This window comes from Vipera berus, assembly GCF_964194415.1.
Source record: "Vipera berus genome assembly, chromosome: 1".
NCBI classification, from domain to species: domain Eukaryota; kingdom Metazoa; phylum Chordata; class Lepidosauria; order Squamata; family Viperidae; genus Vipera; species Vipera berus.
Genome location: NC_138202.1, coordinates 317,138,894 through 317,166,679, shown reverse-complemented (window position 1 = coordinate 317,166,679; position 27,786 = coordinate 317,138,894). Strand labels below are relative to the sequence as shown.

The 27,786-nt window shown below is 40.5% G+C and overlaps 1 protein-coding gene across 1 annotated transcript; it reads right to left on the bottom strand.

Annotated features, from left to right (window-relative positions):
• Positions 1–84: 84 nt before the first annotated feature.
• Positions 85–27,096, bottom strand: SLC3A1 (solute carrier family 3 member 1). Its single transcript, XM_081320049.1, has 10 exons — positions 26,588–27,096; positions 25,021–25,200; positions 23,976–24,130; positions 20,070–20,195; positions 17,611–17,730; positions 10,788–10,912; positions 8,745–8,940; positions 6,742–6,888; positions 2,512–2,628; positions 85–870 (listed from the first exon to the last, which is right to left on the bottom strand). Exons 1-10 carry the CDS (start codon positions 27,000–27,002, stop codon positions 430–432), a joined length of 2,022 nt encoding a protein of 673 aa, XP_081176175.1. The 5' UTR covers positions 27,003–27,096; the 3' UTR covers positions 85–429.
• Between the last annotated feature and the right edge of the window lie 690 nt (positions 27,097–27,786).

Here is a 27,786-nt window from a genome sequence, read left to right as displayed (position 1 = left end):
TTATCTAGTATATTATAGAATCCAAGGTGGGATGAATATTATATGAGAATTTATTATTTTAAAGTTTAAAGTTACCATCATATCTTTATCCCCTCATTAGATAAGAAACAAAATATATGGTACATATTTAATAGAAACACACAATTTCACAGAATGGAAAAATTGGAGGACCTATAAAAGCCACCTAGAATGTTTCCAAGGGTTTACAACTAATAGGAATGTAATTTTACAAGCAACCACTTAAACTAAGTCTGCAGTAAACAGTACATGGTAACTACTAGAGAGTTAATTTTCACACTTTTTAGGTAATTCTAACTCTCCCATTAGAATTAGATCAAGCCTATAGAAATCTATGAATAAGCTGGCATATCTTTTGTAAAGAAATAACATGTGATCATGAACTAATGGATTTGGATTAAATAATAACACTTAACAGTACGTGTAAAGTAAATTAAAGACACCGGAATAGCATGCCTTTTCTGCAATGAAGCACTTCTCTTTGAAGTTGTCCATCCCATGGAATGGTTTGCTTGCCCTATATTCCAATATAAGTCCTTCACCTTTTTGCGTTTCAATTTTTTTCATGTTTACAACTTTCCCAGTATTACTAAAAATAGTGCTTAGCTTTATACTTGCTTCTGAAGGAATGCCAGGAACCAAAGATTGCAGATTTGTTACGGTTCCCACTCCAAAATTTAGAACCATCATAAACACTTGATCCAACCCATCAAGTTCTCTTACATAAACAAAGACATTGGTATCATTCCATATGTAACATGTCCATCCCCTGTGAATGGGAAGCTCACTGGACCGAAGAGAATTGAGTTGTCGGTACAAGTTGAGTGTGGAATTTGGGTGATTTTGTTGAATCTGTAATAAAGGAAAATCATTATTTAGCAATTTATTAAATGCTGAAACCTTATTCATTTGTTGTTACATAAACTTCACTGGGTAGGGTCTTGGTAGGGTTCTATAATCAAACATACAGTGTAACTTGACTATAGGTAGTCCTCAATTTACAACAGTTCATTTAGTGACTGAAGTTACAAGTGACTTGTGACCATTTTTCACACTTATGTTCATTGCTGCATCATGGTCACGTGATTTACAGTCATGCTTGATAACTGGTTCAGATTTATGACAGTTACAATGTCCCGGGATCATGTGATCCCCTTTTGTGATTTTCAGACAAGCAAAGTCAATGGAAAGCCAGGTCCACTTAACAGCTGTGTTACTAATTTAACAACTGCAGTGATTCACTTAACAAATGTGGCAAGAAAAGTCATAAAATGGGGCAAAACTCACTTAACAAATTTCTCACTTAACAACATAAATTCTGGGCTCAATTGTGGTCCTAATTTGAGGACTACCTGTATATCCTTATGCTGTATTTTAGCAAACTTTCTACTGTGTTTTCTACTTTAGATTATAAATTACTTTGGAACACACACTGTGTTGGGCTTTGGCTGTAACAATAAATTGTGTGTGTGTGTGTAACACACACTTTTTTTGTACCACTGTAAGACATAAAGGGACGTGGTGGCTCAGTGGGTTAGGACGCTGAACTTGTCGATCGGAAGGTCGGCAGTTTGGCGGGTCGAATCCCGAGTGCCGCGTAACAGAGTGAGCGCCTGTTACTCGTCCCAGCTTCTGCCCACCTAGCAGTTCGAAAGCACGTAAAAATGCAAGTAGACAAATAGGGACCACTACGGTGGGAAGGTAACAGCGCTCCGTGCGCCTTTGGCGTCTAGTCATGCCGGCCACATGACCACGGAGACGTCCTCGGACAAGCGCTGGCTCTTCGGCTTTGAAACGGAGATGAGCACCGGCCCCTAGAGTCGGAAACGACTAGCACGCATGTGCGGGGGAACCTTTACCTTTAAGACATCCTATAGTTGGATAATCCATTAATTTAAAAAATCCTCCCCAGTTTATCTTCTATTAATTCTCCCCTAAAGTTTTTTTTAACTATACTGTACTGTATTTCAGACATCAGAGGATATTTCAGTTTTTAATGACACAAATGTTTGGCTTACTAAGTTTTTTTATATTCTTTAATTCTACCAAAACCAGGTAGTATAGATACTATTTAGAGTTTCCTACTTATTTATTGCCTGTCTTCATGCTACAGATAAAGTTGAGTAAAATAAATGCATAAAAGCACACCATTATTGCACCCTTTGGGACCAATGCAATATTTCTGCAGAGTTTATTGGATACTCTAGAGCAGACATGTCAAACCTGCGACGTCATGTGACGTCGCACAACATATTGGGACGGTTTTGCCATTGCCAGCAATGGGGTGGGCCCGGCTTCCACATGACATATCCGGCCCGTGGGCCAGCAGTTTGACACCCCTGCTGTAGAGACAAGTGTTCTGCTGGAGGCACTCAATACCATAACAAAGCATTCCATACTGTACCATTTGGAGTGTTCTGAGATAGTTGAGCCAAAACTACTTTGGGGGCATGTTGGGATGGGTATACGTAGAAGTTCAGATTTTATACTCACTTTCACATTTACATTTCGATAGTCAGGATTTACTGCTATCCATGTTGAGTCGCCCTCACTAAAGCCAGCATGAAGGCTATCATCCCATTGCATTGGTGCTTTTTCTAGAAAAAGTGCCTAAAAAGAGGAGGAACTATTCAGTACTAAATTGAATGTGCATTTATCCATTATGTACATTTATATCTTACTTACTGTATAGTCATATATCAAAGGAGGTTACATAAATATTAATAAAATACATTAAAACAATATAAGACGGGGTGGGTAAGAGAGCCAACAGCAAAGGCTACCATCATCTGCACTGTAAAAGCTCAAAGAGGAATACTATTTGGAGCCATCTAGGACAGAGTTCCCCAACTTTTCGGGGTTGGCAGCCTGGAGCGGAGGGGAGGGGGGAAAGAAGGGATGTTTTGTGGGAGGGGTAAACACATGCTTGCACACATGTGCATGCACAAACACCTTTTGCTCGTATGAGTGGGGCCATGAGCGCTCACGTGAGTGGGATCAATGCACAAGTGGGACCGCAAGTGCCCATGACACTCGTGGAAACACGCAAGCATGACTGTACCTGCATGGACCGGCCAGCCACTCACATGGCCCAGTGGCCAATAGGCCGCAGCCTGGTAGTGGGTTGCTGCCCACAGGTTGGGGACTCCTGATCTAGGACACATTGTTTTGCCCAAATAGGTATGTTAAAGAAAAATATTAGAAAATCTATGGCTGTCACATTTTGACCTTGGTTCCTACAGTGGCCTCCATGCCTCTAGAGATTGAGTTGTATTGTGCCAACCAGGACAATTAGGGTTGAGATTTGCTAGTAGGGAGCCAGTAATGTATCAAGGTTCGGATGCCTCTTAGTTGTCTATAGCACAATGGTTAGGAAACTGAAGGTGTGAGGAAGTGTGTCGAGCCCCGTGGGCCCGACATTCAGTGGGGGAGGCGGTCTCTCACGCCGGTCCCTCTTCCCCAGTTCCAGCCTGCACCCCTGCTACTGCCAATCTCCCTGTGGGGCCTACCGCCGAGCAGCTGCGTCCTTCTCCCTTCCCCATGGATGCCGCCGGCCTTCCCTTCTTCGGCCGACTGCCAGCTGTTTCCTGCTTCTTCAGCCACCTGCCAGCTGCTTCCGGAAATGCTGGTAGGCATGGCTGCACGAACGGGCCTTCCTGCTGGGTCTGCCACCGAACAGCTGATCCAGGAGGCGTTGGAGGGGGCTACGCGGCGAATGGAGCATCCCGGTCGCTCCGTTGCCAACTGGTTATGCGTAGGGACCTCGGGGGGGTCAGTAAAGCATTTGGAGCTCCCTGCCGGGATGGCTGCCAGCCAGCAGAGCCCAGGAACAGACTTCTTCGGGTTTGCGGAGGGCAGTTTAGGCTGCGGTGTCCCTTGTGCAGCTGGGCACGGTGGGGCTGGACGTTTAGGAATAAGGGTGGGGGTTGCATGGTCTTATTTACCTGGTTGGGGGAGGGCCGCTGGATAGAGGGGAGACAGGCTGACAAACGAGCGTGGGGTTGGCGTCTGGAGACAGCAGCAAACAGAGCTGTAGGGGGGAGGAGGGATTATATGGAATTGTGGGCGGATGTTGGTCTATGGATTGAGGGCGGAGCCCTGTACCTGGCGACTAAGCGTTGGGAGTGATGTGCTACCAATGCTGACTTTGTTTTCACTTTATGTGCATTGGAGCTGAATAAAGCAACCTCTGTTTTGTCACACATTCCTGTTGAAGATTCGTGTTTGCTTTCATCGAGGACGTTGTTGTGATTCAGTGTCAGCCTGTGGGTACGGCAGCTGAATCGGACAATCCTGAGGAGGAGGAGGAGGAGGAGGGGATTGGAGAGCCTGCAGAGGAAAGTTCTGAGGCATCGCAGAGCTCTCAGCCAGGCCCCTCCCGTCTTGTTCCTCCTCAGACCCAGCTGTGTGAGCCTGAAAGCTTGGACGGAGATGATTCACAGCTGGCGTTGTTCAAGGACGCTCGAAGCAGGAGGCAGACAAGCAGGAGTGAACAAAGGAGGGCAATGAGGCACCTTGGGAGGAGGCAAAGAGAAGCCATGCCTTGAAACTGTGTTTAAAATGGGAATGTGTGGGAGGTACTGGTTGCTGAAGGCAACCGTTTGAACAGCTTCTGATTTAGTCGTGGTTAGTATTTGTTTTGCTCTGTTTTGGATCTGTTTCGTTTCATTTGTGTAAGTAAATTTGGTTGGCTTACTTTCACCCTATTGACTTTTGAAAAGGGGTTGTCCCTGACATTTCTGCAGGGCCGGTAGTAGGCTGGAACAGAACAGACGTGTAGTTGACAAAGTGTTAAGGGAGTTAAGAGGGAGAGTCCCTGCTTGAGTGGCACATCTATACAGCTGGCCTTATACAAATTATGACAAGTTATGATTTATTTATTTATTTATTTATTTATTTTATTTATTTATTTATAATGAGACTTGTATGCCACCCTATCTCCCAAAGGAGTGATACATTTTGGGGAGGGAGATGTATCTTGGTGGAAGCAACATCCTCTTTGGACAGATGAGAGAAATATGGCAGTGGAAATTGAGTTACTTATTCCAGAGGAATGGAAAACTTGTGCCAGTTCCCCCAGGTCGTGGCAGCCAAATTACTGCTGATATTGTCCTTAGTTGTTGATATAAATGTTAAGTCTCTAATTAGACAGGATTCATCCATGATTTACTGCTGTTATGAAAACTATTATGGGGAAGTAATGACAGAAATAAGATGACAACCTTGACAATAAAAGGAGCTGGTTAATAGATTGGCTTCTTGGAACTTTTCTTTGGATCAGGGAGAGTCCTAGAATCACCCACAAGTTTGCTGTCCGAGTCCACCCATAAAGAGATCATAAAATAATAGATGATCATCAGGCAAAAATCATCCTTCCTAAACCAAGGTTCAGCACCTTCAAATGGACACTGGGTTCATCTATGTCTTCTCTTAACTACTTTAGAAAATTGCTTGTAACTGATTTTTGGATGTGTAGAATCTTCTGAAGGATAAGTTGAAGGATAGGTTTCATCATGCCGGGAAAGTTTCTTTCTTTCTCTTGGTGAAAGAGGTTTTATGCAAATGTAAGGATTAAAAAGAAAACCAATTTTTGGAAAACAATAAAAGGTAGACTAGAAAGTTAAAGGCAAAATTTAAGGCCCAGATGGACTTCAAAAAATATTTCTTGTGGGGTGCTTAAAATTTTATAGAACAATATATCAAGATTTTGAAATTAACTGTAAAAAACCTTTTAAGTTTCACATACTTCACCATCCATTCCAAGGCCGAGATTGGTATTAATCTATGCAAATGCCTACGGAAGCTGTTTCTGGCTCATCTAATGAGCGGCATCTAGCCAGTTCCTGGAGTCATAGTGGTTAAGTGAGGAGAATGTTTGAAGAGCAGCGGTTCCTTTTTGTGGAAGCATTTTGGCCCAACAAGGTGGCATTGATTTCAGCATGCTAGGAGCAAGAGTCCTTGATAGAAATTTAAGACTGAGAATTCCAGTGAATGGCAGCAGTGGGAGAGGAACAAGTTGGCAGTTTTGTAGGAGAACATGTAGAACAGCAGCTTTCCTTTCTCTTCTCCCTGGGATCCAGAGCTGTGTTCTCAAGATTGATGTGTGTGGATTCCATTGTGGTTGCTGGCAACCAGAGTGAGGAGTTCTGTACTGGCAAGGCTGACTTTTTGCAGTGGGATTGATGAGATTGAACAAGGCTAGTCTTGTGTATCAATCTTGGGAACTGACATGGGGAAGGGTTTTGCCTGCCAGGCCTATTAGATGTGAGATTCAGATGAGACCAGGATGGAGGGGGGAAGGGGGGTGGGGGCTGGAATAGAATGAAGTGGGGTTTGGTAGTGTGGATGATGTGAGATGGAGGCACTGCTCAGGCCTGGGTGCTGAATGATTTACAGAACCTGGTTGGCAGCTTTTATATCCTATTTGCTAGTGTTGGGTTACATAAATTCCTTCAGCTTGGAGTGGGGAGAGGGAATTGGTGAATAGGGGAAAGTGTGGGCATTTCAGTGGTGACATGGGGAGTAATTATGGCAGATGGGGCAGTGGCCTCAATGTTTAAGACAAATCCTAAAATAGCCAGCCATGTTAGCTGTTGATCATGGGGGATAAAGTCCTGAACAGCTGAAGGGCAAAAGATTGAGGAAAAGCCTTTTTCATTACTAGATTTTACCTCCTCTGTAACAAACCCCTCAAGAGACTAAAAAGTAGAATTTTTAACTCACAGTTCCTGAAGTTGCATCTTCCATCCCTATTTCTTCGCCATAATAACTTACAGGTGTTCCAGGAAGAGTTAAAAGAAGCATATTTATGACATTTATATATTCTTTTCCAATCCGAGAGGATATTCTAGCAGTGTTGGAATCTCCAACCTAAAATTAAATAACCCATTATTTCATTCCTAGGGTACAATCCTGTATTATTTGTGGAAATTCAAATTATATAACTTATTCATGCAGCAGGTTTAGAATTCATTATCATTTGATGGGCTAAAATTGGCTAGGACATGCTAAACCAGTGGTACCCAACCTTTGTGGCTTGGCAGCCCAGCGGAGGGAAGGAGAGAGGAACCAGGCCGTGTGAGCAGCAGGTTATCGCATATGCACGCGCACAACTGAAGTTGCACAGGTCGACTTGCACAGCCCAGTTGTGAATAGGCCATGGCCCAGTAGTGGACCGAGGGTTGGGGGTTGGGGACCCCTGTGCTAAACCATAAGTACAATCATTAGCAGATCCATGTCACCTTTTTTCTCTTTCTCTACCATTACACCGGATATAACTGTTTTAAAACTACTACTACTACTACTACTACTACTACTATTGTTGATGTTGTTGTAATTAATATATAATAAAATCATACATATTGTGCCTTTCAAGCACAATTTCATAATTATATTTTTAAGAAAGCAGACAATATTGCCTTACAATATATGTTTTGGGTAAAATATTTCCAGAAGGAACGAACTCAATAAAACTGAAGTAGACTGTATCTTGCTCACTCTTATCTTAGTTTGCAGTTGATATTTGAATTTTCTGATTTCCAAGGAAGTTTGCATTCTGATAAAAATGATCTGCACCATAAAATATTTAAGTAGTTATATCCTCTATGAAAAAAATTCCTCGTGTACTGATATAAAGGTTAAAGTGTTGCTCTGACAGAGGAATTCTTAGCTCAGAATGGGACTGCTTGCTGTGGCCAACTCACCACAGGACAACGCGCTGTGGGACAATTCAACAATTCATTTTGAGTATTTAAAATAATTAAAAAGTTATTTTATTTTTTTGCCATTCATATTTCATTCTGTCCCTCCTTTTTCATCCTTTCTTTAATGATTCTATCCCAGGGTCTCTTTGACATTAGGGTAAATCTTGTCCTGCAGCTGGTTGTTCTGTGGCAAGTTGGCCGTGCCGAGTTGTCCTAGATCCCTCTCAGCTATGAGACCTTACTGAGGTTTGGGCCAGTTATTGTCTATCAGATCACCCTCCTCTATACAACTGTTTAAGGAATAAAATTAAGGGAGACTCTTCTCCCTCATTCACCACATAGAGATCCCAAAATTATACAAACAATAAATCTGCGACAACTTATTTCTTTGTATTGCTTTCCACTGAAAGGGCTTTTGCTCTATAGATGGCAGGACATAAATTGTCCCCAAATTATCAAGCAGAGTCAGATCACACTGAATTATCAAAGCTACAAACTACATGCTAAACTGTCTCATTACATTACACAAAGGCACAACATAGAAAACAAGCAAAGAACGATTGCCTTATACAATATACAATATTGTATATAAAATGTATATAAAATATACAATATATGACCCCCAAAAATTGTTGGGTGCAATTCTCGGCATCTCCCCAAAATTCTTGCTGAATTGTTGGTTAGCTTTAATGTGATAGAGGCATTGACAGGGAAACATGTAATACAGTACATGGGAAAATATATCTGGTGTGCACATATAAACAAATATATGCATACTTCATATAATTTAGGCATATTTATTTTGATTTAAAGTAACTTTCTGTGAAATGGGCAGTCAAATACATTTGATTAGTACATAAATAAAACTTTAGTTTTGCTTTGGCACTTTTCCCCTATGTCCTCTTTTTAGAAAGGATTATGCATCCTTAGTATGAATAAATATTACAGTTGCTTGGTTAAAAAGACATAAAAGATTATACTGCAAACTAAAAATTTCAAAAGTCCTCCAAACCAAAAACTTACCATCCAATTTGGCCATTTTCCTTGTGGCATATTCTTCATCCACAAAGCTATGCTTTCAGAAATATCATTTCCTGAAACTGATTCCATGTTCTTGAGGTAGAAATTAACAGGAAAATCAGCTTCTTGAATAAATGATGTCCCATAATACATCATAGTATCTTCAGTGTTGTTCTCAATTGCTTCTGTAGCCATAAATCTGCAAAGAAGGACAGTTTGCATTCTTATGAAAATGATCTGCATGATAAAGTACTTAAATAGTTACACCCTCTATGTCAAAAAAAAATTCCCTGAGTTAAAGTTATAATGGTTAGAGTATTGCTCTGATTTATATTCTTTATATTCTGATTTATATTCTTTGCAGTCATCTGGTCACTAGCACTCTGAAGGCTGATCATTAGCTGCTAACAACCAGATGACTGCAAAGAATATAAATCCTTCCATATTCCACCATTCAATCAGAACTGAAGAAACTTCTTGGATGAGAAGCAAAATATTTTCAAGGGGGGAAAAACAAGAAATTTCAGTTGCCCTTTAAAAAGCACCTTTGGGACAGTCGTGACCTGGATGATAGAGAATCTTCATAGACAGTCAAAGGAAGCAGACAGGACAGCATCTGCTGTCAGCCTGGCAGATGCTGGGTCAAGATCCTGATAGAAAGCATGTCACCAATGTCTGTCACAGATGATGAGCCACATGCCTGTCTCTGCCAGCCCTTTCCCTCCAGCTTCCGGCCAAAAGCAGCTACCATCACTAGCTTAAATGCCTTTGGTTCTAACCTCTGAATCAGCACAGGAGGCTTCTTAAGAATTCAGCTTAACTAACTCCAAAAAGGAAACAGTTTGGACCAGTAGCTAATTCCCTAAAGAGATAGAGCCTCTATGTTCTTACTGGAAAAATATGGTATCAATCAGTTATCCTGCTAAAATATGTGTTCCTATTGACTGTGAACTGAAACTGAAATGAATACCAGCAACAATTTTGGACCTGGCAAAATTTAAAAATCAGGTAGAAAGAGACTTGAAATTGTAATAAAACATGTTATAAAAATAAGTAATGAGATACTAAGTTCAAATGCAATGACTAGCTGGCTGAATATTTATTCATTTAAATGTGTTTTCCTTTCAAAGAAGGTATAATAGGTGAATAGGATTTGAGATTTTATATATATATAAATGTTTGTTAAGTATTTAGATTACCTTGCTAGGCCCCAAACATGGGACAAATCTTATTTCCTGTTTCAGCCTAACCCAAGGCCATCAACAGGCAGTAGTCACAGCAGTGACAGCTCATATCTGTGTAAATTTTTTGGATTGCTAACAAAGAATTAAAGGGTAACAAAGAATTGTATGTATGTATGTATGTATGTATGTATGTATGTATGTATGTATGTATTTGCTGGGTAGGCAGCAAGTATGCCACTTAGGTTACAATGTAAGCTGTGCTGAAATCATAGTTTAAAATATCAAATGCTGCTGAGACTATAGAATTTGCTTTCTACAACTTTAGACACTCAGCTCCAGTGAGCACGGTGACAGTCAAGAGTTTATGGGAGATGTACTCCAATGCCCGAAAGGCCAAAATTACCAAACAACCCAGCCCACCTTCTTATAATGTTTCCCCTAGCACTGCCCTTTTCTACTAACATTATCAACCTATTTCATGGGTATGAAAGGTGATTTTCCCACAGTCAACAGCAAACAGCCTGACACAGGTCTGGCCATTGCCCAAACACAGAGCAGATGGAAACTGTCTCTTCCAACAGAGGGAGGTTTCTGCTCTGTAACACAAACCAGACAAGAGAGTGGCAGACGAATTTGAATATCAGTTGCAGTATAAATAGAACTCATATTTGATATACAACAGTCACTGGTATTCTGTTTTGTTTCTTAGTTTTTCTATAAGAAACAGAAATTCTGGCATCCTTGTGTGGCTGCTTATCTGTTCAGTTTGCTGAGGAGAAACTTGACACTTGGGAATGTTGCAGCTTTGAGTAATACAAGATAAATAAGTTCAGGCTAACAGATAAAAAATGAATAGGCTTACCTGTATCTACCAGGTTCACTGCTGAACTTATTCATGGTATGCCGAAAAGTCCGAACTATATCATGCAAGCCGACTTGAGTAGTGGTGTAGTCATGATATAGTTCAGCATAAGCTGCGATGTTTTCCTAACAAAACAATGGGATATTGTAATTATTCCTGTGGTAATAGCCTCAAAGAAGTGCTCACAAGCTTTATATTGTATTATGAGCACTTTTAAAAGTGAAAGTCCAAATAGACACTATGAGGGCCACTTGTCTTTTACAGCAGACTCATAGAGTGTGGGTGGGCAAATGGGGCCACAGGTGGGCTGACAGGCTAAGTATGTGCAGGCCACAAGGGCCATGGGGCATGCCAGTGGGGACCCTTGGGTATTTCTGAGCACAAATAGGCCTTGGAATCACTTTGGGATCTCGTACTCCATAGCAGGGCTTCTTGTGAAAAAAAGCAGCAGGAGCAACTTGCAACCTTCTCTACCGGTTTCATCATTGACTTTGCTTGTGGGAAGCTGGCAGAGAAGGTTGCAAATGGCCATCACATGACTGCAATTTGCTGCCATGCTGTAATGACAAACCGGGCCTTGAGCACTTGAATCGCAATAGTATGACTGCAGGGATGCTACAACAGCTGCAACTTCACGGACCAATTGTAAGATTCCTTTGTTCATCACCATTGTAATTTTGAACATCACTGAACGAGCGGTCATAAGTGAAGGACTGCCTGTACTTTTATAGCTTGAAAGTGGGACTCTTCCCAGTGTGGGAAGTGACGTTTCTGTAGTAGACCACCAACGACCCTAAACTGCCCAATAACTACTCTTCCTAGATGAACAGTATCTTCTGGTAGGTTCAGAAAATCCCACTTGACAATCCTGCTTGTGAAAGTTTAGTTTGAGAATTTTCCAAGAATACTGTATATTCTGAAAGAAATTTCATAAGAACCAAAAAATGTCTTACAAAATGCAGCAATATACCCAGAGTTGAAGCAAACCTGTTTATATCTCCTATATTGTGCAAGAAATGAAAGTTGGATGCTAGGTTTATAAGCTAGATGACTTTCTGCCTCCAAATAGTTTTGGGCTGAACTCTAATCTTAAGGTTCTCTAAAATTTCTAGCTTTTAATCTACAAATCTGTGAAGCTGAACCTCAGTGTTGGTCCTTCCACTGAAAGACAATAATGCTTTTGCTGTAGCTCTTCAAAATCATAAACAAAGAAAGCAGGATCTCACCTTTGTCACCAGTGTTGTGTAGAAGGTTCTTTGGCGCAGGAAAGAAGGCAAGGCAAGTGAGTTCAGGCAAACTCATGGTTTATTGATTGCAGAATGTGAATTGGGAACTGAGCTGTAACTAGCCGCAATTTATAGTCTAGCCCCTAGGCGGCAGCCAATAGGTTTGAAGCAACCATTGCCACCTAGGGACAGCCAATAGCAGCACTGGAGACTTGTAGTCTGGTATTACATTTGAGCCCAATACATAACACCCCTCCCCTCTTAGATCAGACAATATTGTAACACAAGTTACTTAATACAATTATCAGGACTCATTATCTAAACTACCTTAAATAATAGTAATAAAAAACAATAGGTTACAAGTTAACTTATAGCATATGAATGAATAGGCCTTCATTAACAGCATACTAGACAGTTAACATCTTAACTCCAGTTTCTGTAGTACAGTGACAAGTTACAATACACAACATTATAGTTCTTTATTTTACAACATAATCAGCAAGATATGAAGGAGGCTTGTGTGCCCTAGTGGAATGCCTCGGAGTTCCAGTCACTTTGTGGTCTACCAGCTTACCCAGTGGGCTGGGTAGACCCAAGTCTCTTGATGCCCCTGAGTCAAGGGGATTAGATGCTCTCTGGCTGGCCTCTCCAGGCTGGCCCACCTGAGAGTCAGACTGATCAGCAGAGTAGGCACAGCAGTTGCTGAAGTTCGGTTGGCTTGCTCCTTCAGGGGATCCCTGTTGCATTCCCGGACTCCCCACTTCTCCCTCTGGTTCCTTATTGGTTATGAAGGAAAAGTCCTGAGAATCCATGTGAGAACTGGCTTGGCCGCAAGTTTGAGGACCTTGGGAGGGATTTATGATGCAGTCCTCACTTAGTGGCCATTCTGGAAACCGTTTTCTGAGTTGATCAATGTGGCGTCTGACAGCTCGCCCTCCCTCCAGCCCCACTTCATAAGACAGGCCTGGATGCTTTGGTAATTTTACCAGGAACCCACAGATTCCCATGACCATGCTTCATGGCCTAAACCCATTCGCCCATTTGCAGCCCCCTAGGGGGTTTTGGTCGAGAGTCTTCTGCTGCCACTCTATCTGGATGCAACCTGTCCAGTTTAGTGATCAGTCGCCTTCCCCAACGCAGTTCTGCAGGAGTTTTGCCTGTAGCAGTGCAGGGCATAGAATGCTGGCAGAGTAGAAAATCTGCCAATCTGTGATGCCAGTCACCTGTTACAATGCGCTTGAGTGATTCCTTCGTTGTCCTCACCATTCATTCAGCTTGCCCATTAGAAGATGGGTGAAAAGGCGCAGACGTTGAATGTCTGATGAGATTTGCTCTAAGGAAGACCTGAAATTCAGCAGCAGTGAATTGGGCCCCATTGTCTGAAACTAAGACATCTGGCAAACCATGTGTGGCAAAGAGTTTTCTCAGCACCTGGATGGTCCTAGCAGTAATCACGTTAGAAACTGGAATTACTTTCAGCCATTTGGAGTGGCTGTCTACCACTATGAGGAAGAGCTGTCCCTGAAAGGGCCCAGCGTAGTCTATGTGAATTCTAGACCAGGGAGTGTGCGTTTCCTCCCACCTGTGAACTGGAGCCTATGGCATTTCAGGCCTAGATTGCTGGCATGTATAACAACCATGGACTTGTGCCTCAATGTCCTTGTCAATGCCAGGCCACCAAAGATAGCTTCTTGCTAACGCTTTCATTCTGACAATGCCTGGATGGCCTTCATGTAATGACCGTAAGACCCTGTCTCTCAGTGAGGAGGGAATTATGACTCTGTTTCCCCATAAAATGCACCCCTTGTGGGCAGATAGCTCATGCCTTCTGACAAAATAATTCTGAAATTCAGAACCTGGGCTTTTATCCAACCACCCCGTGTATACCCATGAAAGTACTCTACTAAGTGTTCTATCTGTAGCTGTTTCAGCAGCAATGTCGCCAGCATGGAGGGGAAATTCAGGCAGGTCCTGTATGGACAGAATTCTGGCAGCAGGAGTTGGATCTGGTTCCATTAGTGGCAGTGGTAGTCTGCTGAGGCCATCAGCATGGCCCATTTCTTTGCCCGGTTTGTGAATCAATTTAAAAGTGTATGCAGATAGAAAAATAGACCATCTCAACATTCTTGGAAAGAGTATGTGGGGGGTTTGTTTGTCTGTTGTGAAAAGTCCCAACAGAGGTTTGTGGTCTGTAAAGACCGTGAAGTCCCTGCCATATAAATAGTCAAGGAATTTTTTTATTCCAGCAACGATGGCTAGGGCCTCTTTGTCAACCTGAGCATAGTTGCGCTCAGCAGAGGACAACGTCCTTGAGTAAAATGCTATAGGAACTGGTGTTCTATTCTTTTCTAAGTGACTTAAAACTGCCCCCACTCCATAAGGAGATGCATCACATGCAAGACATACTGGTTTAGACTCTTTGTAATAAATTACAGTGGACTTTTCTGACAATAGTGCTTTTAAGTCCTGGAAGCTTTTTTCATGTATGCTAGTCCATTTCCATGGAGCTTTCTTATCTAAAAGCCTGTGCAGAGGCTCTGCTAATGCGGCCTTGTTAGGTAAAAAGGTGTGATAGAAGTTGAGGAGGCCCAAGAATGCTTGTAGCTCTCCTTTGGATTTGGGCCTAGGAGCCATTTTAATGGCCTTCACTTTGGATTCAGCAGGGTGAATACCGTTAGCATCAATTCTGAATCCCAGGAATTCTGTTGAAGGGACCCCAATACTACACTTGCTCTTTTTTAATATGAGGCCTGCTTCACGAAGCCTCTGAAGAACAGCCCTGAGCCTGCTGGCTAACATTTCTGGGGATTCCCCAGCAATAAGAACATCATCAAAATAAGGGCAGACGCCTTGAATGCCTTTAAGTGTGCGTTCCATGATCCCCTGGAAAATACCTAGGGTAACACTGACTCCAAACTGTAAACGTTTTACCTTGAAAGCCCCCCTGTGAGTCACGATTGTCTGAGCCGCAGCTGTGGCCTCATCAACCAGCAATTGCTGATAGGCCTGTGCTAAATCTAGTTTAGCAAAAATAGTACCCCCTTGCAAAGAGGCTAAAATATGGTTGACCACTAGAACCGGGTAAGCGTGTTGCTTGAGGGCTTTATTGAGGGTGCATTTATAGTCTGCACAAATGTGAATTTACCTGCTGGCTTTAAGTGGGGTGACTATAGGAGTTTCCCACTCCCCCCCCATCAACTGGCTGTAAAACACCCTGTTCTACAAGCTTATCAATTTTTGAATCAATTTTATGTTTTAAGGCAAAGGGGACCCTTCGAGGCTTAACCCTAATTGGAACTATGTTGGGATCTAGGTTAAATGAGATAGGCGGGCCTGTGTATGTTCCTAGGGTTGAATCAAAAACGTCTGCATATTCCTCACATACTGACGAAAGGTTTGCAGTTTGTGTCCGGTTGATACCAGTAATCTGAATACCTAAGGCATCAAACCAATCGAGTCCAATGAGACTCGTTCTCTGGCCCCCTACTACTATGACATCCAGGTGCCCCCCAAAAAAACCTTAAATTTTACAGTCAAGGTGGCTTCTCCCTTAACTTTAACTTGAGCATTTTGAAAGTCAGTTAGAATGATGTCTGAGGGCCTTAGTTTGGCCCAATTGTTACTGCACCTACACACGAAATTAAAAGTGTCTTGAGAAATAATGGAGAGTGCAGAGCCAGAGCCCAATTCCATTTTACATGGAACTCCTTGTAGCTCTACCAGGAGTCTGAGTTTAGGGTTGAGGGGGCGTCGGGCCCCAGTGCAGCACACACTTCTACGGCTTCTGAAAAACCCCACACTAACCGGACCCTGGGCCCCAGTACCTCTGCTAGTTGAATCTTCCAACTGGTGTTTGGGTGGCCGGTCCCTCTGTTGGGCTCTGCAAACCGCTGCGATGTGGCCTGTCCTTCTGCAGGCCCTGCACGTGGCTGACCGGAATCTGCAATCGGCACAAAAATGGTTGCTGCCACACCCTTTACATCTAGGTAAGAGAACTGCCTTGTAAGTGTTCTCTTGCTGCTGGCTGCTGCGGTGTTGCGCATTGGGCTGCTTTTGCAGTCTGTTGATTTCAGGCTCTTCTTCCTTGGAAGACTCCTCGGGGTGTTTGAAGAAATGGTGGACTGTTTCTTCATGCTTTGTCATTTTGGTGGGCTGGACTGTTTGAACTACACCCCTGGCGGTTTTGTCAGCCGTTACTTTGTCTTGTGCTTCTGAAAACGTTAAATTCGGTCTGGCAAAGAGTCTTTGTTGAAGCATTCGGTTCCATAGGCCGCAGACGAGCCGGTCTCGTAGTCTCTCTTCTAAATTCGAAAATTTGCACAGGCATGCAACCTGCCTCAGGGCCGCGATGAATTCTGAAGCTGATTCACCGGGTTGCTGCACTCGCTGGTCAAACGTGAAACGCCATGCTATTTCTGACATCTTGGGCTGAAAATGTTTGGTTAGCTTCTTTTTGAGGTCTGTGTAGGAGACCGATTCTAGCGGCGTCAAAGCAAAGAGGTTCTCGGCCAAATCAAAGGTTGCTGGGCCACACAGGCAGAGTAGCGTTGCGGCCTTCAGTCCTTCTTCCATGATTCAGTTTGCCCAGAGGTAGTTTTCTACCTGGGCCAAATAAGATGGCCATCCCTCTGGGTGCTTCACGTCGAATTCTCGAAGTCTCCCGACCTTCGGCATTCTGTCTTTGCTGGTTCCTGCGGTTTCTTCCGATCCTGCTTTCCAGGGCTCAGAGAATGAGTCCGCTGAGCACGAGGTCGCTAGCGTAGCTTGCTAGCCGACCTTGAGGGAGGAGGGGGGGAAAATGCCTTTTCCCTCCAGCGTGTGCTGCCTTCCCCTCGTAGACTTCAGCTCTTTTCAGGAAAGCAGGATCCCAACTTCGTCGCCAGTGTTGTGTAGCAGGTTCTTTGGCGCAGGAAAGAAGGCGAGGCAAGTGAGTTCAGGCAAACTCATGATTTATTGATTGCAGAATGTGAACTGGAAACTGAGCTGTAACTAGCCGCAATTTATAGTCTAGCCTGTAGGCGGCAGCCAATAGGTTTGAAGCAACCATTGCCACCTAGGGACAGCCAATAGCAGCACTGGAGACTTGTAGTCTGGGTTGCTGGAGAGCCGTTAGCTGCACCAGCTACCCACATGGTATTACATCTGAGCCCAACACATAACAATAAGAATACAAAAGAGGCCTCCTGTACTTGACTAAAATGCTTGTTCTTATTTAGCAATTTGTTTCCAACACTGACAAAGTAAAAACCTTCACGTACTCCCCAGGAGCCAAGCTTGGCCTGACAGAGACATGATCTTATTTATCAATTTTTTAAAAAAAGGAAAAACTAAGAAAGTCCAGTTGCCTTTTGAAAAAGCACCTTTGAGTCAATCATGACCTGGATGACCGAGAATCTCCATAGACATTTACCAGCCTCTAGTTTATGATTTGCACATATATCCCCCAAACACACTCCAATCACTCTTAATATATTGCAAGTCACTGTATTATATTGACAGAAGCCTAACAACTGATAAAGAATTATATAGCACCCAGCAAATGCAAGAAAATCTAAGCATTTGTTCCTTATGGAAAGACAAAGGTGAAAAACTGTTACCGGTGGGAGACTTTTATTCACTTGCGGCTCATCTCTCAGATGTGTTGCTTCTAAGAGGAATTTAACAGTACTGATGGTAAATCCATCAACTCCTTTGCCAAGCCAAAACTGAATAATATCCTAAATAAAAAGCAAAATAAGAATTAATGGTTTGCTTATTTCCACATTGCCATGCTTACAACAAGAACATTTCTTACTGTCTTCTAAATATCCAATGTTGCAATTTTTAGCTTTCTTTCATTTGTGTTCTCGTTCTTTTCTTAGATTCAGGGAACAAGCCTCAGTGCTTCTTGGCACATTTTGTACAACATTCTGTATTGGCCACTGTGCTGAGCTGAGATTTAAGAACATCTATTTCACAGGCTTTTTGTCTGTATTTCGAGCCAGTGCTGACTCTTGGCAACTTCCTGGAAAAGCTTGTGCAGTTTTCATGACAAGATTTTCAAACATGGTTTGAAAAAGCCTTTTTCCTAGGGATTAGAGAAAGTGATTGGCCTAAAGTCACCCAGCTGGCTTCATGTCTAAGGCAGGACTGGAACTCCCAGTCTCCAAATTGCCTTTAAGCACTATGCCAAAATGGCTTTTATTTCACTCATTGGTCCCTTCTAATTTTAAACTCTATTCCACCAGAAAAGAACTTGTGAAACTAGCTTTCTTAAAGTACACTACTTTAGGTTGCAGGGAAGAAGTTTCTGCATTTGGAAAATTAGCATCCAAACAGCCTCTTTGTAATAGAGAGAGCCCATAGAAAGTACCTCTGTTTGAATCAATAGCCTTGCTGAATTGGACCTAGGCCATCATAGCCCACCATTATTATGACTAACCAGATGCTTCAGGGCTGATTGAAAGCAGGAGATGGAGACATACCTGTCTCTCATCATTGTTCCTCTACACTGGTATGTAGAGACATGCTGTCCCACTTTGAAAGCAATCATTTCTTTTTCCAAACTCATGCGGCTATGAATCTAGTGCATTGCATGCAGAGAACATCTTGGTCCCTGAGCAGGTTAGATTCATCACTGAACATTCAACAATGGACCAATTTATAATTTAACAACATCCAGCAGAGAAATATTTCAGTCTATCAAAAAGTGTTCTTTATGTTGCTTTTATTGATTTTAGGCTGGCCTTTGATTCCATACTACATGGAAGGCTCTGGAGGAAACTAACTGCCACATTGATTGATTATTGTCTCCTTAAGCTGATAGGGAGCAAGATGGCTCAGCAGTTGAAGACACAGAGCTTGTCGGCTGGAAAGCCGACAGCCCATGTTTGAGATCTGAGTGCTGCACAACAGGGTGAACTCCCATTACTTGCCCCAGTTCCTGCCAAACTAGCAGTTCAAAAATATGCAAATGTGAATAGATAAATAGATACCGCTTCAGTGGGAAGGTTACGGTGTTGCGAATTTTCATGCCGGACACATGATGATGGAAATGTCTCTCAGGCAATGCAGGCTCCCTTGGCTGAGAATCAGAGATGAGCACTACCCCCTTGAGTCAGTCATGACTGGACAGGGGAAACCTTTAAACTGTAAACCTAAACTGATAATAGAACTCCATCATGGCACAACCACCACTTAAGTAAAGGACAATCTCAATGGCAATTTAATTGTAGTATTCTCAAAAAACAGCTTTAAATCTCCAATTAATGAGAAACTTACTGAGCCTGTTAAAACCTTTAAGTATCTAGGTGTTCATTTTCAATCTTCTACTACTGGATTAATTAGGCAAGTGAGTTTAACACAAGAGCTCAAGAAGCTTCTATAAAGACAGATTTGAAAACATCCAATTAAAATTTCTAAACAATATCAGACATGCTCCTCATTCGACTCTTAATGTTCTCAAATGGCTAGAACAAGGCTACATCTCCTTTGGGTCTTGCTTGAGACCTTTGATACTTGTCACAGAAGATCCTTTGGGGAACGTCTTTGATCCCTCTTACTTTATGGAGTTCTTGGTGCTCACTGAGCTTGATTGTTTGCATGCAGATGTTTCATTACCCAATAACTTGCCACAGATAATGTTACCTAGTCATATAATGAAACATCTACAACCAAAGATTCTAATTCAGAGAGCAGCAAGAACTCCATGGTTCAACCCTGAGCCTCAGATATTCTTTTCTATTAGATCCAACTTACTTCGCTAGATAATTCCTTTTTCCCCAAATAAACTATAATTTTGCATACTGTGGTTTTTGGTTATGGCAATATCCATTCTTGGCCTCATTAAAACTGTGTGCAAATTTAAGCCGAGGATTTGGGACCACGACATCCAATCTGATCAAGCCACTGTTTCGTAAGAAGCTGCTTCTTAAGCAGCTAATGGTAACAACCTATTGAGGAAAGAAGACCAAAGCTTTGGAGTGGTCTTCAGTTGCCTTCCTCCCTGTCTTTCCAAACTGTATTGTTGGATTGGAAGCCATCTGAAAATCTTAATAAAAATATTATCAATACTTACATGCATTTCTTCCTGAACATCAGGATTACGAAAATTTAAATCCGGCTGTTCTTTTCCAAACTGATGAAAATAACATTGGTTCCTCACAATATCATAGTGCCAACTGGAATTTCCCAGTACGCTCACCTGATTGCATAAGAAATACAATATATTCTTAACATGTTGTTTAATCTGATTCCCATGAAACCTTGAGTATCGAAATATAAAAATAAGGAATGGATTTGCTTTTCTTTAAATAGTCATGTTTACACCAAACAGCAATTTTATATAGCAATCAGAAGAGCTACATAAAATGCTGCTGGTTCTTGGCTCATAAAAAAAAATAGTCTGTTTTTACTGTATGTGGAACAGATTACCACAGAATAAGCAATGTTAAAATGCTAAAAACTGACACTTGACTTTCAGGCTTTTTATTATTATAGCTATCTGAACTGAATATATATTTTTTATGTTTCAGTGTATGAATTATGCTTACATCTTTCTGTTTTCACTGTGAGGATATCATATCATTATGACCAATACCATCATGTGAAGTATTGGCCATTTTTCTTTGTGTAATAGTGGTGGATTTTGGAATGAGGAAATTGGGCTTTAGTCTGGAAACTATCGGTTATTTTTTAAAAATCTAGGAGTACCTCATCTACTTCTGAGAAATGTACCAAGCAATCATTCTCCAGTCTCAAACTCAAGTCCCAGGATTGACCTTGGCTCGTGATTTAACACCAAGGCAAAGAAATACAAGATCCTATGCCCCCTGGGAGGAAATTACAGCAGGAACTTCACTTGCCATGTGCTCCTCCAGGTGAATGAGAGAATTGGCAATGAATTAAAAAATCATTAAAAATGTAATTTTTTTTAAAAAAAATTCAGCTTTCTATGGGAAAACTAACAAAAGTCAATAATTAAAGCTTGCAATTTTTATGTCATAAAGATAAATGAGGGAAGTGGACAGATTCCTATCACACAACATCTTCCTCCTCCTTCTTAAAGATTAAACATAAGAGCGCCCAATTCTTGCAGAACTCCCAACACACTTTTTGCGTCTCTTCAAAAGAAATAACCTCTTCGCAAGCTAGTCTTAAAAGTTTGACTCATCCCATTTGGGGAACCTTGTTATCTACAACTAGACAAACTGATCAATTGTTTTGATTTCTGATGATTCCTTTAATCTGCACCATATATTCTGATGATATGTTCATCTTCCATTTGTATTCTGTATGGGTGGAGAGAAGAGCAGCCCCTGCTCCAAGAACTATGCGCATTCTAACTGCACTTCCAATGTCCAGAGGAACATCCTGTTAAAAATCATATTTGTGTAGGTATGCATATGCAAACTCCCTATCTCTGAGAACCCAGAGCATGCAAGATACCTGACGGAACTGAGGTATGTATGTATCTCAATGGCTTCCTACCATTTTGCTGACTTCAAAGGTTCCTCATGGGAAGGAGGCAGGTATGACTCCTCACTATTTGCCATTTTCTCTCTTCTTTGATTCATTTACATCATAACTGCTTTAATTTTATTACAATGTTGCCCATTATGACATGCTAATGAAGAGGATTACATAAATTATTAGTATGTAACTATAAATAAACAGATCGCATGGTGAAATGTGCTTAAACATTAAGAAGAGGAAGAGGCCCACACTGAGTTAAGTACTGATAACTTTTTCTGGCTCAAGATCAATGACTATGTTGAAAATTTTTTAAAAAGCCAATAATAGCCAAAATGGATACCACAGAGCAAACATCAGGAAAATGAAATGGACTCAATTGTGGGTCTAAACTGATCTACAAAAAAAAATGATGTAGATTTATGATTAGGGGACTGGAGGCTAAAACATATAAAGAACGGTTGCTAGAATTGGGTATGTCTACTTTAATGAAAAGAAGAACTAGGGGTGACACGTTAGCAGTGTTCCAATATCTAAGGTTGCCACAAAAAAAAGGGAGGGCCAGCCTATTCTTCAAAGCACCTGAAGGCAGAATAAGAAGAAATGGATGGAAAATAATCAAGGAGCAAAGCAACCTAGAACTAAGGAGAAACTTCCTGACAGTTAGAAGAATTAACCAGTGGAACAACTTGCTTCCAGAAGTTGTGAATGCTCCAACATTGGAAGTTTTTAAAAAGAGATTGGACAGCCATTTGTTTGAAATGGTATTGGGTTTCCTGCCTGAGCAGGGGATTGGATTAAAAGACCTACAAGGTCCCTTCCAAGTATTCTATTCTATTCTATTCTATTCTATTCTATTCTATTCTATTCTATTCTATTCTATTCTATTCTATTCTATTCTATTCTATTCTATTCTACTCTACTCTACTCTACTCTACTCTACTCTACTCTACTCTACTCTATTCCTGATACTATAAGCTACAGCATACTCTGATGTTAAACAATGTTGTAAAAGGAAATATTATAGGAAAATGGAACAATGCTTTCCAAAACTGTCATTCCTGAATTTCCCATTCTCAAAGAAGTGAAACTACATTCTGACAAATTAGCATTCTAGAATGCAAAAAAAAAATGATTTAACAATGGGTTGATTTATTTTATTCTGATGTCACGGCTAGCAGAGAGAGGAGACTGCTGTGATGTGAAGGCACTGGGGCTGAGATATCCACAGATGAAGAGGCATCTCACAAAGAATTAGTCATAAGACATGGGTTGTTGCCTGCTGAGTGGTTTGCACAGAGATAGGAGGAACATAACAAGAAAGGCACAAAAAGCATTAAGAGCAAGTAAAGTAAGAAAAATAGCAACGCTAATGCTTCACTAAGCAAACCACTTAGTGACTATATGCATTTTTTGAAAGGTAAATTACTTCAAAAGTAGCTGAACTCTGCATTTTTCTTCTTTGGAAAGTTTGTAGATCAATGCTTATAATGACTAAAAATGTCACTGCAGATGTATCTTCTGAAAAGCCATTCCATCTGGCTTACTTATATTACATAGCAGTGCACTCTTTGCCTACAAGTGGAATTCAAGTCACTTATTTTTTGCCTTAATGATTGGGCTATTAAATGATAAAGTATTCTACTGAAAACTGTAGACTTTTTCTAAATAATCAATTTCTTGGAGCAAGATGAACTCTTTAATGTTTCACCATTGGTTAGTTCTATTTGGTATATGGTAAAGCGGTTAAGTACTTTGTCTGTTTTAGACATAATCAGTGTAAATGTCTTTATATCAACTGTGATCGAATTAGCAAAACTGAACTAATAAGAGCAAAAAGACTGTTTCCTTGACTATTTATTGTTGAGACATAAAAGAGAATATTGTTTCCTAGTAATTAGTGCATATCAGCATATAGCAATACATAATGGTTCTGTAGTGCATATTTTTCCTGAATTTTTCCTTCCTGCAATTATAACAGTCTTATTTATTAACTACTTAATCAAAGCCATTATCATCCTCAGTGATCTTTAGTGTGTGAGTGCCAGTGCAATCTTGACTCTATGCAACTGCCTGGACAAGTCTGCGGTCTTCTTGCCAACATTTTTCAGGACTGATTTGCCATTGTCTCCTTCCTAAGGCTAAGACAGAGTAACTGGCCCAGGGTCACTTAGCTGGCTTCATGCCTAATATGGGTCTACAACACGCTGCCTTTTGGTTTATAGCCTGGTATCTTTAAGTACTAACTAGAGTATACAGAAAACTGGTTTGTTTCTCATTACTATTTTATTTACGTTGCTTTGTTGAAAATCATATTATCCTGATTTTCTTCACAAATAGGGGTTCAAACTGAATTTGAAAAATCTGAAATGGAGGGCAAAAATACCCCATTTGTAAGTTCTGTATTTGAAGCTAATATTTGAGGCCAATACAGTGCCAACCCCAGATCTGTTACAGCACCTAAATATTACTTTTCTATATGATTGCCAGGCTATCAAAACTTTATACTCACCCAGTTATTTGGAGGAGTGGTGATCCCACTGACATGAGCACAGTCATGCCAGATGTAATAATCTGTATATTTCCCAGTCCGATTCCGACTAAGCTGAAACCACTTGTGCTTGTCACTGGTATGATTGGGTATTAGGTCCATTATCACTTTTAAACCTTTCAATTCATGATACAAAGAATAGTATGTCAAACAGCCGAGCAATATAAACATGCATTGTGTTTCAGAAAGAAGTAAAGTATTTTAATTTTAAAAGCAAAGATGCACAATAGTAAACTGAGATCAACAAACCCCTTATTACAAGTGCTCCTGAGCTTAATGAACTAATCCACCTGAGACACCTGAAGAAACTTGAGATTAGAAATAAGGCTAAATTGTAAATAATGTTAGTAAGAATTGTAAGCATCCTTTCAAAAAGATTTGTTGTGTTACTAGTCCTGGGGAGAACTGGAATTAATTATCATTAATTCTTGTAGTTTCACATGTCAATACAATAGGCCTTTCATTCCTCTATCCTTCTGCTAAAAAAACAGTTTAGAAAACAGACTTTTAGAATGGCAGGATGTAGGCACTACAAATAATATTTTTTTAAAAAGATGGTAGAGGCAGATAATAACTCGTTATGCCAGTAGAAACCTTTCCTCACAATATGGGCTTTTTGCATCCAATCCTATATCATAAGTTATAGCATTGATCAAGTCTTGGGTGATCTTGCAAAAGCTATGCAGGATTGAACCTGGTTAATATTTAAATGGGAGAAAATCCCTGAATGTTGACTAAAACTGAAAAAACAGCATCACTTCTGCATTTTTGCCAAAAATATTACATGGACCTGTACATGAACTTGACCTAAGAGAATCTTTACCTTTTCCCTTCACATGAAGGAAACATGAAAAATTGCTCAGGTTGAACTTTAGCTGTTTATATAATAAAGAAATCTCCTTTGAGTCAAACTCTGTCCCTAATGATTATGAGTGCAGCCAACTTTATATACAGTTAGGCGTAAAAAAATGGAAAATGGTACTTCTCTCTTAATAATAAAGCCAACCTTTATCATGGATTGCTGCAATCAGATCTTCAAAATCCTTCATGCTTCCAAAGATAGGATCTATGTCTTGAAAATCCTCTATTCCATATCCAGAGTCTTTTATAGGTGATTTATAAAAAGATGTGATCCAGACTGTTTTTATATTAAGATACTGTATATGATCTAATTTTTCTTGGATACCTAATCAAGAAAAAAGTGAAACAATACTGTAAATCTCAAGTCAAAGCTCTTCTAAAGAATTGAATCATTACCGGTAGATAGAAGATGCAATTAGACTGGGGAAATTAGATTCCCAGATTGTGTCATGCCTTATAGAATACTAAATAGTCACAATTGTTTGGTTACGTTCATACGTAAAACCACAAAGAAGTAACCTTTCAGCCTAACATGTATGAAGTTAGCATTGTTCTTACTACTTAATTATAAAAATCAATTATAGTAACCCAGAATAATTCTATAGGAAAATAAGATGTAACAGTGGTTCAGACTGCTTAGAAATACTGGATGGGGAAGTTAATACAACTTGAGGAAACCACCCCTGCCTATTTCTACATTGGTGGTACTGATCCACCTTGCATTGCCATGAGAACTAAGCTGAAGGAGGTTCTTAAAGGATATCACGCCTCCTTAATGCCCTCTAGTGAAATATGAAAATAGATACTATACTGTGTCATTACTTCAGATTCTTTGAGCCTTCCCTTACTCTGCCTACATAACTCACACACTTTGGGTTATTTTCCTCAGCACACTTACATAAAATGTAAGATTAATTTTAAGGTAATTGAGTTAGTATAGCATAAACTGTCATTTGTTCACTGGATATGAATTGAAACAAGAAGTGGGATGCCCCAGGTGCTCAAGGGATTGATGCAATATTACAAAATATGCAACCTCAAGATATTACTGAACCACAACTTCTAGTACCTCCAGGGGCTTTGGTCAATGGTAAAGGATGTTGGGAAATGGAGAGTTTAGTAATGGAGAGACTCATGTTGTGAACATATGACCTGTATGATTTCTGTACTGTTTTCAACCTAGCATTTGAGAATCTGAAAATTACTTCATTGCCTATCTTAAGATGAATATTTTTCAAAAGTCATTTCCAATTAACCTTTATTAGAAAGCAGGAATGCACAACTTTCCTGGGCTGAGATCCATATTTAGATTTCAGATGGCCTGATGGAAGTTGCTTTTCACAAAATTAACAGATGGGCACCAGACAAAAGTTAAATTTGATTTCATTTATATTGAATTAGCATTAAATATAAGGACCACGCTCCAGTTATGTGCTAGTAATTTCCCCCTTTTCATCTTAAAGCTTACAATTTGGTAATAAACTTAGGAATCTTTGGAATCACCCTGAAGCCTTTGGGAAGCTTTGAGTGCGCAAGTTTAGTCCTTTGTTTTAAAGGCATTTTCTGCAAAATGTCTTACTGTAGAACTTCTTTCTCCCTCCAAATTGGGAATTTGAAAAGAGAGTTAGACAAAAGAGCTCTAAAACTCAGTTCCTTTTAAAAACATATAATACAGCAAGGCTGCCATCCCTCAAACAGTTGGATGTACCCACCTTTGAGATCACCGTTCCCATCTTTGTCAGTGTCTTTAAATGACCGGGGATAGATCTGATAAATTGAGCTGGCTTGCCACCAATCAAGGCATTTGGGGGACACGGCAATAATTGTGACCGTAGCTGCCACAAGCACCAATGAAGCTGCAATGATCAACCAGAAGAGTATTTCTCTGGTAATCCTGTAGCGTGCCTGCCTGGAGTACTGAAGGAGCACCTCTTTGGGCATTCCTGCATAAGGTTGCTGAGTTAATCCTTCCTGTGCTTCTGCTTCCATGATGAGAGGACCAGCCCTTGGTAACCCTTCTTCAGCTGCTTCTTTCAGATCTAGCTCTTCACCCTGAAGAAAGCCATTGTTGTCCAAGCCTTCTTTCTCTTTCAGCTCAAGAGAGATTACTGTATTTTCTTCAGCCATTCCTTTTGTTCAGTGCTGTCTCCTCTTGCTCGGATGTCTCATGCAGCTGAGAAGTGGTTGAATACCTTCAATCAGTGAAATACATTCTTGTCATTTGTCCCTGGTTTATAAATAAACCTGACCAACCAGTCCAAAGTCTGACTAAGATTAAGTGTCAAGTGCTCCAGCTCCTTTGAACAAAAGTCTTTTCTTTATAGCCTGGTAAAATGTTGCAAGAGAACAAAGATCTAAATGGACTTCAAAAGAAAAAATTGCAGGGCTTCTGAAAAGGTGTTCTTTTTTTTCACCATTGGATCTTTGCCCTTAACCCTTTGATGTTGGGAAGATGTTCCATTGACAAGCTTCCTGTCAGTGCGTCATGTTAATCCATTGAAATTGAAGCTGAATTTGAAAGGCTACTTTATTTTTAACTACTAGATGACTGAAATTGTTTATAAATTTATAAGGCTGCTCAATTCAAAATGACCCTGGGTGGTTAACACAAGAAGCTTAAGTAATGTAACTACTTATATTAAAATTAGACTAAACATCTAAAAGGAAGGAGAAAAAAATGACACAAAGTCAAAGTTGATTTATTTCAATAAAGCTGAGGATTTTTTTTAAAAAAATATTTTTTATTAATCCATTTTCAAACTAACATACATAAAATAAACACGAACAAGCATCAAAGGGAAGGAAAAAGCATTACTACAATTAAACACATAAAGAAAAGAACAAAAAAATCTGTAAATACAGCTACATCCCAAGTTCGCCTGATTTTTAAGTCTTTAAAGAGAAAAACTAA